We start from the raw sequence: 18,096 nt of genomic DNA, 5'->3' as shown, positions 1-18,096 counted from the left end.
TTACGCGTACGAAGTAGCGGGCACAGCTAGTTTTATTATATTTTGTTATGTGTGATAAAATTGCCTATCTTTAAATTATGAAACTTCCTGATCACAATAAATCGTTGTTATAAGTAAAAAAAATAATCAAATTCTTATAAAGTTATAATTGAAATAGAATAAAATTACGAGTGCGATAACAAAATTTTATAGAGCTGTAATAATTATTTACGAATGGTACTTACGATTACAATTAATATAAAAGATGTATAATACTTTTGAGGGAGAATTTTCGTATCGAATATGTCTACTTATATACCCTTTTTAATTGAAATTAGGTAAGTAGGTATCTACTCATCATTATTATAATTTGAGTCAAGATATTTTTCTAATAATTATGGTCGATAACTACAAGTGCTAGGAGTCTCGAATGCATGGGGGTTCCTTTTAGAACGTAGGTGCTCACTAAGACGGGATTTTGCAAAATTCAACCCCTAATTAGTAAAACGGGATCCACGCGTACGAAGTCGCGGGCGGCTGCTAGTTCTTTACTAGCAGCCGGACTATTCCCACCTCTCGTTCCCACCGCTGCAATTCCTGTGATCTACAGCTTGACCGCCAATAAAACCCAACCAGTGAAGGTCAAGTTTGTCCCGGGGGAAAGTGAGTTATTTATAAACAAAAAATATTTATCTTACCTGTTAATGCTAGATACAGAAGGCACGTTATCCTGGCTGCATATCCCTTCACTCAGCAGCCGGTCCCGGATCTCCCAGGCGAACATCGTCGGGTTCTCTCGCTTGTACGCCGCAATGGCGTCGACCACCGGCGGCGTCGCCACTTTCGGCTTAGAGCCGCCGATCACGCCGGCCTTGAAGCTGCCGGTCTCGTAGTACCTGAAAGGTAGAATGGGTTAATGAGGTAATACAAATTATACAGCATGGATAGTAAGCAGCTAAGATGGGGACCTATCACGTGAGCTATTTTTATATGGTTTTTTATTGATGGTATTTAAGAAAGGTGTTAAAAAAATATCCCAGTCAATATACATAATAAAATCCTTGCTAGAAGATACCGAATTTTTTTTTAGATTTATTCATAATGCTGAAAACTACCTCAAATTATTATGGGACTGGAAGAAGTGTCAACTTGTACCTAATGCAAGAGCACTGATTAAAAATGAATGAATGAACGAACGACGAACGACGACGACGAAGATCGTGTTGGAATAAAACTATAACATCCCCGTCAGCTAGTAGTGCAATAAAAATGTCAAAGAAAGCCCTATGTTAATTTTTTTCATACCAAAATAAACGCTGACAAAATAACTCTCAACCAATTCGCTACCAACTGTTAAAAATCCGAAATCACATCAATGGTGTCTAAAAAATCGCACCATATTGGGTCCTATTCCCAAATCATCCATAAACTTGTCCCGCCCCTCCCCTGGGGCATGGCATTAGAACTGACGAAAATTAAATTTCCCCCAATAAAATAATGGACGGTATTATGACAATTTGATTAGTTAGCCCGATCTACCCTTTCGTGGGGATGCATTTGCGATTTGAAATAATTGTTTTTTTAGGAGCAGAGTTATGTGACACTTGTACTTGGTCAAGGGAAGTTAGGTTTTATTGCTTATCAATGATGATTGTAATAATCGGTTTTTTTTTACGTTTTTAGATGAAACATTATTGCTTTATTCTATACTTAATCTAGTTTTTGGACATTTGTACGACATTGGACTGAGTTTAATCCGTATTAGAAACTGCCAAGATTGAGTTGCTATCTTAGATTTTTTATTTTTTGCCAATCTTGGAAACTATTATAACTTGTCAATATTACTAATTAATAGTGATGAGAAATAGTCTCTGTTTTTATAGAATGTTATTATCATCAGAACATCTTGTGAGAAGAAAAAATTTTTTTTTTGCATATTGCATCATTTTTTACAAAGCTAAAGGCAGATATTTGACCACATTTACACAAGCTTTTAAGTGAGATGCAGTTTAGGGTGGTATAACTCAAAAAGATCCAAAAATTAATCTTAAAACCGATGATTTCAACATCAAGACATAAACTAACGACTCTCTTACCCATAACACGTTCTTTAATACCATTTTTCGCATCCCATAGCCCAAAAAGGTCACATCACACATCCCATTTGCAAATGTCCCCGTTCTCCCCTTATGAAGCTATTCATTTTGTCGAACATTGTATCCCAGGGGATGACACCCTAAGGAGCTGTAAGGTAAGGGATTGTTTAATTTGTTTTTGAGATGGCTGATTGTTTTGCATTATTGTTTATTGATTATTATCATGGGAAATGTTAAGTACTCTAATTAACTAAAGTAAATTGGTAACAGTGTTAGTTGGATATGTTTTTCCTAATTATAATAGTCTGCTCGTTTGGTATCAATCAAAGAAAAAAAAATTGAGACATTTTAGAGTCCAACAGACTTTTTCGTTCGTTCGTTCGTTCGTTTCAGCCGAAAGACGTTCACTTTCAAAACGAACAGACTTTTTATCGGCCAATAGTTTAACGGGGGTGATAATCAGTATGAACAATTAGTGTGAAAGTACCCACATTACACTTATTTGGTATTGCCCGACTCCTCATTAAAATTAGAATTCGAGTAAACCCTTGAACGAAAATAAATCAGAGACAGAATTTTCTCATCTTTTACCAAATACAAACCGAATTGCGAACCTCCTTATTTGTTGAGTCATTTAAAAATCATCCTTAATTCAAATATAATTCAAAAATTACATTGAAATTGCGCCCAAAAAACAACTCAACGTTAATAAATCCGGATTAATCCGGTTACATCATTACAACCGGTTTGAACCGCATTCAGTCGGTTAGTGTTAGGGCGGGCGCACACTCACGAATTATTCACAAACGCACTCGGGATAAGTCAATTACAAGTGTGATCACACCCTACGAGAGTGCTTGAGGTACAGTGGCGTACAAAAAAAAGTATTATAGACTCTTTTTACGATGTCTAATGATTATTTATATTTATTTGCCGAGATCACTCCTAGAGACACTTTTCAAAAATTTTAGTAGAGATTTGTGGCAAGATTTATTTGATTACTTAGCTTAGCTTCCGCCAAACACCCTGTATGTATAGTCAAGCCATGTTCAAACTACTTTATTAAAACAGTGTAGTTACATTTTCGTTCTTTTATTACTGTTTAGTCTCTTTTCATCATAATAAAATGATTTAACAGAACATTAATGTATCTTTACATTTCTTAAATCAACTATCTTTGTTTTTGAAACAAAACTGCCGTTATTATTTGATAAATCTTAATTTAAAACTTTAATTTATTCTTCATATTAAAAAAACTCAAGATTTTTTTTTCGTGTTAGAGGAATACGAACACAACTGTACTCCGGGTGCATTAAACAAGGGCGCTAGAGAGGGTTCCTGGAGTATCGGTAGCCATTATCGAAATGCCGAGGGTTCCGTACACAATGTCACCTCAAAACATACCGTAACATCTTAATAATAGAACTCATTATTGAGTGTGGTTTGAAAAAATCATTCTGGTAAAAATATATTGGCATTATTACAGCGCAAAAAGACTAGTCGAATTTTAGTCGTTTTAAAATGGCTTCTAAATATATAGGAATAGAAGCTAGTTTTTATCTTTGAAAAAAGTGTTTTGGTGCTCTTTGAGCTATGATCTTTAGAAGTAAAAGTTCTTCTAAAATTTGTAAGGAATATCAATAAGCTAGATAGGTAATAGGTAAATATTATTGACGTAAGTTATTAGCTATGCCTACTCTGCTTAATTTAATATTATTAAAGTAGATAGGGTAAGTCCAGGATAGATGCCCCACTTTTTGAAACAGCTCTGTAACTCAGTCAGTAAGTTTTTATCAACAATTTGATCTTAGTATCTGTAAACTTTGGTCTTTCGTCTATGATATTACTATAATTATTTTAGTTTAAGTTATACCGATTCTAAGTAAATAGCATTTTAATTGACCTCTAAAAAGTGGGATAGATGCCTAGTGTGGGGGATAGAAGACTCACTGTATGATTGCTTCAAAGGATAGATGCCTGATGCAGGGATAGATGACTCGTTAATACAATTTTTGAATTCTAAGGATCAAATGCTTTTTGAAATCAAACAAGCCAAGTATTATTATTTAAGATTGTTTGTTATTAAATGAATTAAATATGAAATTTAATATTTTTTATTAAAAATAGTACATAGTACATCCACCCGAAGTCGGGAAAAGAGGTAATTCGATCAGAAGGGCACCCTATTTATTACTTTCCTAAGGTTAACCGTACTACATTCTTTTTTTCTTCTTACTTGCTACTTGTGACAAAAAGAGCAGGTTAGGATAGATGCCCCTAGGAGCATGGGACATGGCCCTAAGTGCATCTATACCCAAAAAAAATTGGGCAACTATCCTTTTAGCATAGGATAGGTGCCTTTTTTAATAAAAAATATAATAACACTAAAAATCGAATTAAACATAGCTATCCCGTCTAATTTATAAGATAGTCTATCAAATTATACAAAAATCTGCTTCATTTTACAGCTGACAATAAAATTATCCATTAAAAGATACTTACTAATTTTATTTCGACGCTCGCTAAGGTTTGGCCGCGAAAGATTTTTGCTCTCACTGGTTAAACGAACGCACTCTTTGATGGTTTGCAAGGCGAAAAGTGGTACGGGGAGGTCCCTTTCTATTATACATACTATAACTTTATGCTAAGTTGCTTGTAACATAGTGTACTTAAAATCGCGGCACCTATCCCACTGGGGCATGTATCCTGGAATTACCCTAAGATGATAGTAAGTAAAATAAGTTTCCTACTTAGGTAGTCTAAGACTGTCGTTCTGACGCCTTATAAAAGTCTGTCTGATACCAGGGAGGTATCCTCAGTTATTAATACAAACTTATACTTATAGAAGAAAAGATTATTGTTTATTTCTTTATCATTTAGAGAGAAAAGGGATATATTAATGTGTCTAAATTGAATATTTACAAGTTAGTTTTCAAAGTGTGTGATTGACCTTATTATTTAGTTTCTAAACTTTAAAACCAACCAAATACCTATAGATCTAAAATAATTCACTTCACAAGCAATAAACAGCAAGCGTCCCTTATTAGGCGTAACCGCTATAATCCGGCTGGAGCCGGTTCAAACCGCAGTAAGCCGCGACAAGCCGGTTACGGCCCTTATCGCGATCGCCAATATGTCTGACACTCGACACGGACAAATTGTTTTATAGCTACATATCTGATGTAGATTATCGGTATGGTGGGGTTTATTGTTTGATTTTACATGTATCTACACGATGGCTTATAGAAGAAACCAATGTAGTTGAAAATAAATGTAACTAACAACAAAATAGTACTGTTTTGTTCGGAAAATTTGAAACAAACAAATTTTTCAGAATAAACTCGCCTCTCCGGTCTTTGGAATCATTCAAAACCAATCAAAATATTGGTTTTAAAGCTGGAAACATTGAATTCTCGGATAGATCCAGTAACCTATATTATTGATACAATTTGATAGAGCTCATGAAGTACTTTTAGGATCAGTAACCAGTTTTTCGATATATTGTATAATTTAGAGATAATCATGTGAGATTACATCGTTTCCACCCTGTACATTGAGTTACTGGGTTACCCTCCTAGTAGGTATAAGTTCATTCAGAAAAGATTCCCTAAATTGACCCAACCAGGAATCGAACCGTCTTTTACATCATTGGACACAACTACATCGGGCCACACACACCCACAAATCTTGTGAATTGTGTTTCCTGTAATAAACAAAAGACTGACAAGGGTGAAGTTTCTTCCGCCACTTCTCAGATCCAGCCTATATGTTGCCCCGAAGTGGTTGTAGGGTAAGCTATATTAAGACATGTAAAAGAACCTTCATACTAATAAAGAAAATTAATATGAACGCGGAAATTCATTCCGAAACTACTTACTTCTCAGCACCTGCCAATATTTTGTCTCGAAGTGGTGGTACGGCAGGTATTATAATGCTCTGGCCTACTAACCATTAAAGAATTTGAGTGTGAACATTAAAGAAAGAAAGAAAGAAAGAAAGAAAAATTATTTATTTGACTACTAAAAAGCACAAAAACAACGAGGCGGAGAAAAAAAAATGTTGCCAAAGAGGTCACCCACTCAGTATTATCTTGACAGTTGACATTTTACTGCCAAGTGCCAAGACACTGGTTTTCAGTGGGTGCCTTGTACGCAGGGGCAAAAAAAATATAATAAAATAAATTCAAATTAATTAAAAATTCACATTAAAATAAAAATTGGATCTTATCAGCAACAGCCGAATTATGTTGTCCCGAAGTGGTGGTAAAAAGCTATATTGGGACGTATTGTAATGCTCTGAAAAGGCATTCATACTAATAAAGAACGCACTACACTATCCTCTTCTCAACACCAAATATCGTTGTTCTGAAGTAGTGGTAGAGCAAGTTATTGGGACTTTTATAATGCTTTGTAAAGGGACTTCATACTAACTAATAAAGAATTTGAATTTGTACACCAAAATTGGATCTTTCCGATACTACTTCTCAGCAACAGACGATTGTTGTCCTGAAGTGGTGATAGAACAATACTAAATTGGGATTTGGGACGTGTATAAGTGGCCCATAAGGGCAGCAAGGTTCTGGAGTTGAGGAAAACGCAGCCTGGGATGTCCACCCACAAGGTAACCAATGACCTCATAAAGGTGGCAGGAAGGCGCTGGATGCAGGCCGCTACTAACCGGGCGATGTGGAAATCATTGGGGGAGGCCTATGTTCAGCAGTGGACGTCCTATGGCTGAGATGATGATGATGTGCTTTGAAAAGGTTCCTATACATATTAATAAAGAATTTGAATCTGAATGAATCCACAAAAGTGTACTGAATTCATGTACTGAATACACGTGTTAAAAGATTTAAAATTTATTAATTAAATTACTTATAAACTTCCTGCACAATAAATCGAATTTCATAAACATCTAAATAACATCCAATTCCAATTCGTGTTTCTTGATTGGAATTGAAAGGAATGATAAAGAAGTAATATTAAATGCAATACTCTTTAGTTTATGTGTAATTGATTAATAATAATTAAACTCCAATCATCACCCGAGCCTTCCTGGTTATTATTGTTGCTATTATTTCGGAAATAGTATTTAATTTTTACCATTTATAATAATGATATAGTTTCGCTGTTAAAAGTAATGACGACTGGCTGGCCTAATGATTCTAATGATTCGCTTATTCTAATCAGCAAGAGGTTTAACCTTCAGAAGTGACAAATTAGAGTTTGAAGAGCAGAGAAAAGTCAGCAACAAATAAAAATTATATTAGTTCATCATAAACCCCTATAAATAAGTTGCAAAATGTGACAGTTTTTATGTCGAAAGATGGTCGAAAAGCCTTTTTTGTAGGAGTTACAACGGATTCGATTTTCGATTCGATCAAGAAGTGCCGCTTGTGTCCCACACGTCATTGAGTCTCCACTGCAGGAGAAAGACTCATTTACTAGATGCAAAAGGGAGTATAAGGCCTTGATCTACACTCCCCACGCCGTGCTGGTCAGATGAGATTAATCATATTAATGTATTTATAGCTATCTTTCTAGTCGCTATTATACAGCCATTTTTATTTATTAATTTATTACTAGGTACAGTTACAGTACAAGAATAACAATTATTCGTAGGAAAATACAGCTGCAATCGTCATTCATCATCATCAATCATTTTAGCTGATTTAGTCCACTGCTAGACTTAGCTGTAGTGGTTTCATAGAGCGCTACAAAAACCATTTTTTCCGTTCGGCTATTTTCTTTTATACAAAAACCTAATATTTAATAATGATTTATCATTATTGGTTTAAGGTGTATATTAGCTGCTATAAATTAACGTAATTAGCAATCAAAACCCAAAAGGAAAGTGCCCCAGTCCTGTCCGTACACAATCACGACCCATGCGCGGGCGCAGAAAGCGTGTCGGCGCTTCCGTCCCCCCCACGCCTCGTTATGTGGTGGTCATGTTATAAAATTGAGATTCTGAGGAAAATTGTGACCTCAATTGTTTTAATATTATTATGACCAGTCTGTTTAGGAATTAAATAAAGCAATTATTTATAAGTAGTAGGGCTTTCTTTCAAGTTAAATGTTTTCAGGCGTCGGTTGTGCGTTTGCAGTTTTGTCTTTTGAAAGAACCCTTAAGAATGAAGGTGACTTACGTTATATTCGCTCTTGCTTAGGTCAAATACCAGGGATCCTTATTACCCTAGATTATCTAGAATCTAAATCTGTATAGATATATATGTAATTGTACAAAGATGAGTAAAGAAGACATATTTGTGAAAAAATAATCATTCTGTGTTGAATCTCATTTTCGCAGTTAGCTATTTGACTATGGAAAAATATAGATTTGGCTGCACATAATTACTAATTTCCCTTGTTAAATAAATTCCAAAAAGCTTGTAATTAGCTGGACTCTACTTGTGCACAGCGCTATAACTGAAAAACTCTACATTAGCAAATACAAAACATCCCTACTTCTATGTAGAACCATCCATCATCAGGTTTCAGCTACATCAGCCAAAATGTTTAGATATTACTTGGAAAATTCAAAGATAGGTAAATTAGTCCCAAACCAATTGATAACAAACGCCCATAATAATTCCAAAATAAGATATTGATTAAAACATGCCCCAGAGCAATACTCAAAGCCCTACAAATTCGAAACCTACAAAACATTCAGTACCGTCCGCACAAAAGTCAAAACAAAACGCGAGGATGGCCGGCAAATAAATTGAAAAGCAAAAACGACTGGCCTCATTCAGTATGGCGGACAGTCCCGAGGGAATAGGGACGGGACAAGCTATCCCGGGATCGCGGGATTGAACACTGGATTTTAGGGTAACAATGCTAATTTAACTATCAACGTCAGTGATGTGTGATTGATGAATAAAAATAATGATTATTTAGTAGAATCACGTCGTAGGTAATAGTGACACTATTAAAATAATAGGTAGTAATAATTGGTAAGAAAAACAAGTGTTATAACTTTACCAGTAATTATAAATTAATTAGAATAATATGTTCTCACATAATATTAGTTTTTCATTCGGAATCAATATGTCATAACATGCTAATAACATGTCGGATGGTTATAATGGTTAATTTTTTTAAATATCAACCAATATTTATTTGTAATGATGAATGACGTTCGTGGAGTCTTCGTTGACCAAAGATAGCGTTCGTCGTTGAGTGCGGGAATGTTTTAACACACAATAAACATTACTATTAGGTCACAGTGCGCGTTGCCACACGAACCAATCACAGAGCTTTATTCAACGTTGTGCGTTCGATTTGCTGCTTCACTTAAACAATCATCGTTTTGTGAATACGGGCGTAAATCTTATCCCGGAGTTGATGACCACTGCCCATCCCTAGAGAGGTCAATTTTCAATTTAAAGTAGACAATGGCGGCCGCCAGCTCTCTATTCATATGATTGCAACTGTGTTCGTATTATATCAGCCTGATAATATGTTTTTGGAATAATTAACACGAGTTTATCAGAGTTGTCATACTTTTGATGCTTTATGAAGAAAACCCTTGAGGGAACAAGGTTTGGGAGTCCGAAAATTAGGTTTTGCTTGGGTTAGCAGTGCTTTTTAGTTGGTCAGAAATAGACGTGTATTGAGTTTGCAGCGAAAAGCAGGTATTTGACTGCAATCACGCCTGATGTAAGTGATGTCTAAGAAAAAATTTATTTCCAGATAAGTTCACTTTAGTTAGGAATACTAATAGGATTTCAGGTGACTTACTAGTAGTCCCCAAACTAGGTAGTCCTGTCTTTTGGGGACTTGAGTTTGGCATATGAGCATGCTCAAGCTAAAAAATATCAATTCAGGAACCGGGGGATAGCTTATTTATTAAAATCCAAGCGGGAAAAGCTGTACAAGCGGGCAGAGGTGGACCGACGACCTCATAAGGTAGCAGGAAAGCGCTGGATACAGGTCGCTACCAACCGGGCGTACCTCCGGGCGATGTGGAATCATTGGGGGGAAAGCCTATGTTCAGCAGTGGACGTCCTGTGGCTGAAATGATGATGATGATGATGATGAAAGCTGTAAGCAGAAGTTAGTTATACAAAAGTAAATAATAAAGATCTTCAAGAAAATTAAGTAATTAAAGTCTTTATATTTTACCTAATTTCCCCAAATTCCTAAATAATTATTTGCCCCAATTCCAGTTAATTCCGTTTTAACCTAAGTTACCAGGCTAAGTTAGTAGCTTTAGTTAACCGTTGGTTAACCGCAAACGAGAGCCTCTTAACTTGCTAGCTTACTTAATGAGTGGTTAAGATGTTTAACCGGGGATCTGTTTACAATGTAGAGGTTTAATTTATAAGGTTATTGAATAACAGACCATTAGTTAAATCATAGGATTGATTGAACTAAAATCTTTTGCCTGAAAGACTCTGTTTTTGACAATTCGCTGTTTTTGTCGAAGCATAGTTATACCTAATTGAATTTCCACTACATGATAGTGTATTAAGTTGGTTGACATTTCCACATCTCGAAATCTATTTCAGAAAGCATTATTGTAGTTTACGAGTAATTACCGCAGTTTTTCAAATCTAATACAGCTTTGGTAAAGAGTAAAATTTTTTTGGATACGATTTGGTTAAAATATAAAAGCAATTTAACTCCTGTAAAAAGCTTAAGTGTGTCCAGAAGACGAAATAATAAGTGCTACTAATTTTGAGTTTCACCAACTGGACGTGCCTGTACTAGTCTCGTGTGTCTAGTTGATGAATAACCCATTTTTTAACTCAGTTGTGTTGGTTTCTGTTACCATTGTAATAGCTAAACTCTTGGTTATTCAAACTTTGCAACAAAAACTATAAATAGTAAGGTCAAAAAGCACCATTCTTTTAGCATTTCATCCTTTTAGGCGCATTAAAAGCTCGTTCTATCTTAAAGGATGTACAAATCATTCTAGGTCATTTACAAAAACAATACACCACCGGTAAAGCACTAAAACAAAGCCAAAAGTCACTTTATTTGTAATCATCATCAAAAACAGCACAATACCCAGCCTCATCACTCTAAATACATAATACAGTAAACCCAACGATCTCAATTATTAGAATAAAAAGAGCCGCACGCGCTGCGAACAAAAGAAAATGACATAAGTGTTTGTCTAGGCAGGGGTCGGCAACCGTGGCATACTTATTTAAAATAAAATTTTATTCATCCGGTGAAGATTTTATTTTTTTTCGCACCAAAAGAGTATGAATAACATGTGTCGTTTTCACACTAACATACACTACGTCTTTTGTAAAGTACAAGGAGTGAAATCCCTGCCTGTGTTCCCTATCACTTCTTTCATCACCCTTAGGCCTTTAAGACTCTAAACAGACATATTCTGGGTAAACTTGCGCCATCATACATGGCATCTGCTGCGCCCATCGAGTGAGATTTGACCAAGAGCCAAAAAACAATCTATAAATATGTATATTTAGAACAGTTAAGTTTTGGTACTAGTTAGCTAGGACCAGAAATTTCGTTTAAAGGTCAATAACAGCCTCGTGATTTTGATCTTCGCACAATAATTGAAAGCTTTGCTTAGTTTAGGATTAGATGGCACTAAGTATGTAAAATGTCAAGTAATGTTTTTAATTATTACAAAAATGTCATCAAATCAGTTCCACCATCTCCGTGTGATTTACGATGAACAATTACAATCCGGAAGCAAGTCACACAAGTACCAATTATAATTATATTTGCGACCGCAAAATGTTGCCGACCCCTGCTTAACGGACGCGCATGCGCCGGCGCGCACGACACACACATGCAACGTTCGCTATTGTGATCATTGCATGAGACGGGCGACTTTGTCTCTGGTTTTTAGCTGTCTATGGAGACAAGGTAATGCTTGTATAGGTTGGATGGTGAAATATGGTCAGGAATCAGGCTTAGAGGCACGATTGCCCGAAGTTTTAATGTCCTTGGGCACACACCATTGTATTGATCCGGCTAATGAAATAAAGATAAATTTTTAGCACTTGACCTATTTTCACGCTAATAATGGTAGAAAAGTAGAATAGTCAATACTTTATTGCTTCACCACATTAGCATTTAGGTCTTACAATTCAAGCAGATCAATGTCAATATAAATATAATATCGTCGGCCGTTTGGTGTAGTGGTTCGTCCTGTCCAAGGATATTTATTTATTTATCTAATAGAATAGTCATAAAATAGCTTTCTAGACTCATTGACGAACTCATATTAATTTGAAAATTATCTTTGTTGTATGTATCATGTCAGGAGAAAACCCACAAACACTGTAGTGTGCAACGTGGATCACAATTTTTTTATCACATAACAATCAATGCCAGGAAGGGACTTAACGTTAGCATCCACTGAATTTTCACAGAATCCTCCCACGCTACGAGTATATCATTGCTCTGACATGGCTCTGACCTACGACAAGTTGAGAATCTTCAACTTTTTGAATTTACAACAATGGTAAAAGAACAACAGCTGATGCGGACTCTAATGGATGATCACTCACTTAAATATTACCGGAATATATCCACCTATCGTTCCCACCGCTGCAACTCCAGGATCTGCAGCTTGACTACCAATAAAAACCGAACGAATGAAGATCAAGACCTTGGGAGATTAATCAGAAGAACATAAGAGTTGGTAGTGAAGTCACTCACCTAGACAGTATCTTGGACACACACCCGTGTGACACCCGCAGCTGCCGGCTGATGTCACACGGCCGCACCCCGCTGTGCGCCAGCTCGACGATCCTCTGCCGCACCACGTCGGGTAAGGGTCGTCCGTTCACGAACACTCCGCCCAGTTGGTTCACGCCTCCGTGACCTGGAAGAGAGATAGGTGTTAAAAGGTTCCAAATCTAAGTCTAAGTCTTTTCTTTATTTGTATAAATAGTACTTACAAATCGTCAAATATTTTGCTCTTAAGGAGCCTCTACATGTCTCATTCATAATCTTTTTACCCTACCAGCGCTTCGTGACATACATTTGGCAAGTGTTGAGAAGAAGCGGTTGTTTGTAAGGTCAGGGATATCATCTTCTTATTATATTTATCATCAGGGACAGATGATTAAGTGACAGTTTGTTTAGGAAACTCAAGAGATAATCAGTCTGTTAGTCTCTATTGGATCAATACCCTCTCTAATTTACCAGATGCAAATGAAGGACTTGTCCTACATTAGGTACAAGCAAGTACCGTTTTTCTACGAGTAGAAGGATCGGAGAAAAAATCATCAGGTCATTAAGTATCCACTGCAGGATCATGACCCTTCAAATTACCAGATGCAACTGAAGGACTTAGGCCCGTATTCACAAACAAGACTATGAGGTCTCACAGTGCGCGTGGACGCACAGGGTGACACACGAACCAGTTACAGAGCTCCATTCAACGCTGTGCGTTCGATTTTCTGCTTCACTTAAGCAAGCATCGTTAGTGTTACGGGTGTCAGAATACCATAGGAATAGGTAAGTATATTAGGCCAGTTATATTAAAGTTGTAACAACCGTATTCCAAACAGTGCAAAATCTTCAGACGATTGTTTTGATTTCACGGTACCCAATACCCGGGCATTATTAATGAGCCGGCCATGACCGGAGCCGGTGACCCGGGCGAGCGGCCGGATCAATGCGGTCCGGTCAATGCTTCTTGCTCAATCTGTGATCCGGTTTCTTGGCTTAGAGCAATAGAGCGATGTATTTGTATTTACAATAGGAATTTTGCGAATGTCAAACATGCTTTTAATAGAAGACTAAGTTTTACCGACTGACTGCATCTAAGTTTAATCGACATACATATTCCATAGGGTAGTCGAGTTATCTAAAATCAGAAGGACGTAAGAATTTACTTAATTACTGAATATCATTAAAGAGAGACTAGCAAACACAAATAAAGGCAGCTTGCAACCGAAGATCTGTGAATTCGCAATTTCACCCGGATACTCGGTTATCTAAAATCAACACAAGTCGTTACTACTAAAGGTAGCCTACAACCGATTGCTAGTCAATTAGGAAGACCACCCGGTTATTCGGTTATCTAAAATCAAAACTGGGCATTACCTACAGTCTACTCTAACACAATAGGGGAAGGGGGGGCATGACGGGGTAGCGAGGTAAGACGGGGTACCGCACACATAGAATAAAGTAGACGTTTGTGAGTGTAAAACAATAAGCCAATAGGAAGCCTCATTCAGCCGACGGTTAGTGCGAGAGAAACTGTGAGCTGGAGTGCACGCGTCTTGTGTCCACAAACGAAAAACTGTTTTAGTGTTTAGTCGATCTAATTTTTTGGTAGGTTAAACGTCAACATTTTTTTTTTTTTTTTTATGTGATAGGAGGCAAACGAAATTTTAAGGTAATTATGATCACCCCATTTATGTCTTTTTGATCTTCGGTTACTAATGTTGTTTATTTTGATATAGTGTGTTGTTTGCAGGAATCCATCAAACATTTTATTAGTTTTTTATTTTTTTGTTTAGAGCGACCTTATGAGGCAAGATGGGGTATTGGGTGTGGGGTATGATGGGGCATACCCCTCGTAGGATCATAATCCTCGCCTCAAAAAGAATCATAAAAACAAACAAAAGAGCAAACCCTAAGCCAAACAACACAAGAGCAACGATGAAGATGCCATATGCTTATATTGCAATGAAGTAAACAACAATTTTTTGACATCATCAGAACCTTGGGTAGGCTGCCAGCTCTGTGGACGTTGGGCTCACAAGTCACAACGCTTGTGCTGGCGTGGACGATGAAGATCCGGAAGAAATAAATATTTGTTTGTTTTGTGAGGACTAGCTTGTCACATCATGCCCCAATTCCGTTACCCCATCATACCCCATAGTATGGGGCAAGATGGTTTTTCATAATGTTCCTATTAATTTATTAATTATTAAAAATTGTGCTAAGTTGATTCTCCAAAGACTGTACCAAATCATAGTTAGATTAATGACATAACGTGCCATAAATTAATGAGGCCAATAAACATATTGATTAAGCTGTATTTTTATTATTTCGCTTAGCTACCCCATCATGCCCCCCCTTCCCCTATTACTAATCGTAGCCTACAGCCGATCGATATCAATTCGCAAGTCCACCCGGTTATCCGGTTATCTCAACAATCTAAAATCAACACATCTTTACATAACTGCTTTATCTATCAAATATCAAATTATATCCAAACGTATCTTTAATTGAAATTGAATTTGAATTCGCAAGTCCACCCGGTTATCCGGTTATCTCTAAAATCAAAACACCTATACCTATTTGCTTTAACTATCAAATAATATCTAAGCGTATCTTTAAACTAATCGCCTGTGAATTCGCAAGTCCACCCGGTTATCCGGTTATCTAGAATCAAAACAGGCGGCATCGACCGCGAGGGCGTGCCCGATCGATCGTCACGCCCGCTGCGCACCCCGTGCCCTTCGCAAGGAATCATCTTTGGATAACATTTTAAGCACTGAAACGTATAGAAAATGCATTTTGTTGTTCATAAGCTGGTCAAAAACGTTTGTTGAAATGCACATAGACATAGTGCAGACTTAGATTAATAAAAGCGCTTCGTTTAAAGTGAGGCAAAATCATAATATGGGATCCAATGTTACATACGTTTCCACTGGTGTTTGATTATATGAAAAAAAGTCAGTGGTCGTGTTTGAACTTTTGAAGTGTCTCCACTAAAGCGTAAACTACACTCGACATCAAATAAATCGCACCTCCCGCGACAAGCACTTTCAAACATATGCATCCCCACTTCCCACCAATATTGGTACCATTTAAAAGCCTAGTTCATTAAAGGAAAGGTTTTTACCCAAAAATGTATCTGTAGAAGGATCCAAAGTCACTTCTTCAAAAAATAGGTAGTTACGATAGAGCCAACTTTTATGGCTATAAAACTGTTAAGTTGGGATTAATCGCTATCCATCTGTTAAAGAGGACACGTGTGATCATTATTGGTTTTATAACCATAAAATTTGGTCTAATTGATCCCAGAGGTAAGCCCAAAGTGAGGTCTTTTTTCAAGTCACATTTATGGTAAATATGTTAATTATTTATTAAGAAATTAAATGTGTTTTTCTTTAAGGATATTTATTGGACTTTCAAATAACACCAATATTGTTGGGGCACAATGATTGTGTCAGAAGAAAATCTTTAGAATTCGCGTCGCGGAAGGTGCGGTTTATTTGATGTTGAGTATATAAACATTCCGACATTATTTGCAAATATTTAGTTAGATGTCACTTTACTACGTAGAAAATGGACCACCCGTGATGATTTTTCAAAATTAAATCAAAATCAAAAATATTTTTTTCAATTTAGACCACCAGTGGCACTTATGAACGTCAAAATACAGAAAAAAGGTAGCCCTTAAGGGACACTTCACATGTTTCGAAAAAAGCAGCAAAGGTTGATTTTGAACTTCAACCAAAAAGGTACTTAAAACTTAGTCAAACATTTGACTTTTACCTTTGACTCTACATCACTTCTACTGGCTAAATTAACTCTGTCATAGAACACATCTGATTCCACGAGTATTGTAATTAACAATAAAATGATTATAGCTAACAATAGCCAATTTTCCTGCCATGAATCATCTATTCAGAGGTGACTAACGCCCAAAAATCGGGTGAGCTTCTACGAAATACTGAACATCCGGCAATATGCTGTTTAGAAACATGTTTCGACTTGTATCATGAATGTAATGTAAAGGTTTAAAACGCACATGTAGAGCAGTGGTTGAAGAACAACACTATCCTCAATAAAAGGTTTACAGCTCAAGATTTTTGGATGGGAAGTATTATGTATGAATTCCTTTCTTGTGCTTATAAATATTCCTTCTTGAATTTTCTTCCGTTTGAAAAGGATATTCTAGTTCTAGACTAAAATAGACATTTATTTGATAAATAGATATTTCATTGTCTAACATAGTAATATCTATCTTAAATACAGAGTAAATTAAGGCGTAATAGAGCTGGTTTAGAGGCTTTGGCGAGAAAACTCAATAATTTCAACACAACTTTTAATGAAGTAGTAAAAGAAGTATTATGTCAAGAAATGATGTTAAAAATTCATTATTCCTAATCCTAATATTAAAAAAACCAAGATAATAAACGATAACTTCACTGTGAAATGCAATAAAGAATTGAGTACCTATTGAGTATTGATATCGATACTGTATGTTCCATTAACAAACAGCACCTCAATCGACTCCACAACAAAATCGTGTATCCACACCCCACCGCTAAAGTTTCTATTTTCGTCTTTTTACAGAACAACCGGAATCACTAAACCTTTTTCGTAATTAACAATAACGACCATTTTATCCGGGTCCGGCCCTCCGGAACCCTCCAGGTGTCCGGAACCTTCCCTCTTACTAATGAGAGCGAAATATGCCTCTTGGCTTTAATGAAAGGCATTCTTTTTCCTATTTCGAAGGTATGGGGGTTTGCTGTTGTTTGAGAAAGAATGCCGGAACTAAGAAGCTGTTGGAAAACGAGCTTTATTATTATTTGTGACAAAAACTATGATAGATAGGATAAATAGACAGATTTTCAGGATTATTATTAGTCTTCTTATATTATATCGGAAGCATTGGCCTTGATTAAAATCTCACACGGAGTTTCAGATGCGATCCAAAGCAAAATTTTTGCTCCATCAACGCGCAACGTCAAGAATAAAAAAATATATCCATGGACATTTTACACTACGCTTCTAGTCCCAAACTAAGCAGAGCTTGTACTATGGGTACTAGAGAACGGAATCTTACTACATGCCCTTAAATTTTGTATAGCAACAAAGATAGTACGGATACTGTATAATATGTCGGGAGTAAGGGACGCATTGTGCCCGCAGTATCTACATCTTGTTTTTTTACGCATAGTATAGGGCTTGCTCTTGATAAATCTCATACGGAGGTGCAGATGTATTGTTTTCAATTGTAGAGCAACAATCCCACCTAACTTGCAAGCTTTGGTGTTGTCAGAATTCGGGAAAACTTCCATCGACAGGGGTTTTCATTCTTTGCCTACATACTA

At 36.4% G+C, this 18,096-nt stretch overlaps 1 protein-coding gene across 1 annotated transcript in view; it reads right to left on the bottom strand.

Moving 5' to 3' along the window:
- The window catches only part of LOC135084056 (paired box protein Pax-2a), a 121,435-nt gene that overhangs the window by 25,496 nt on the left and 77,843 nt on the right, over window positions 1-18,096 (bottom strand). Inside the window, exons 4-5 of the mRNA XM_063978798.1 lie at window positions 12,725-12,890; window positions 678-875 (exon numbers count right to left, since the gene is read on the bottom strand). Coding sequence (XP_063834868.1) covers window positions 678-875; window positions 12,725-12,890 — 364 coding nt within the window. The remainder of the gene's footprint in view (window positions 1-677; window positions 876-12,724; window positions 12,891-18,096) is intronic.

Source organism: Ostrinia nubilalis, chromosome 25 (genome assembly GCF_963855985.1).
Source record: "Ostrinia nubilalis chromosome 25, ilOstNubi1.1, whole genome shotgun sequence".
Taxonomy (NCBI): domain Eukaryota; kingdom Metazoa; phylum Arthropoda; class Insecta; order Lepidoptera; family Crambidae; genus Ostrinia; species Ostrinia nubilalis.
Note: the sequence above shows the minus strand (reverse complement) of the source record. Positions and strands in the feature narration are given on the sequence as shown.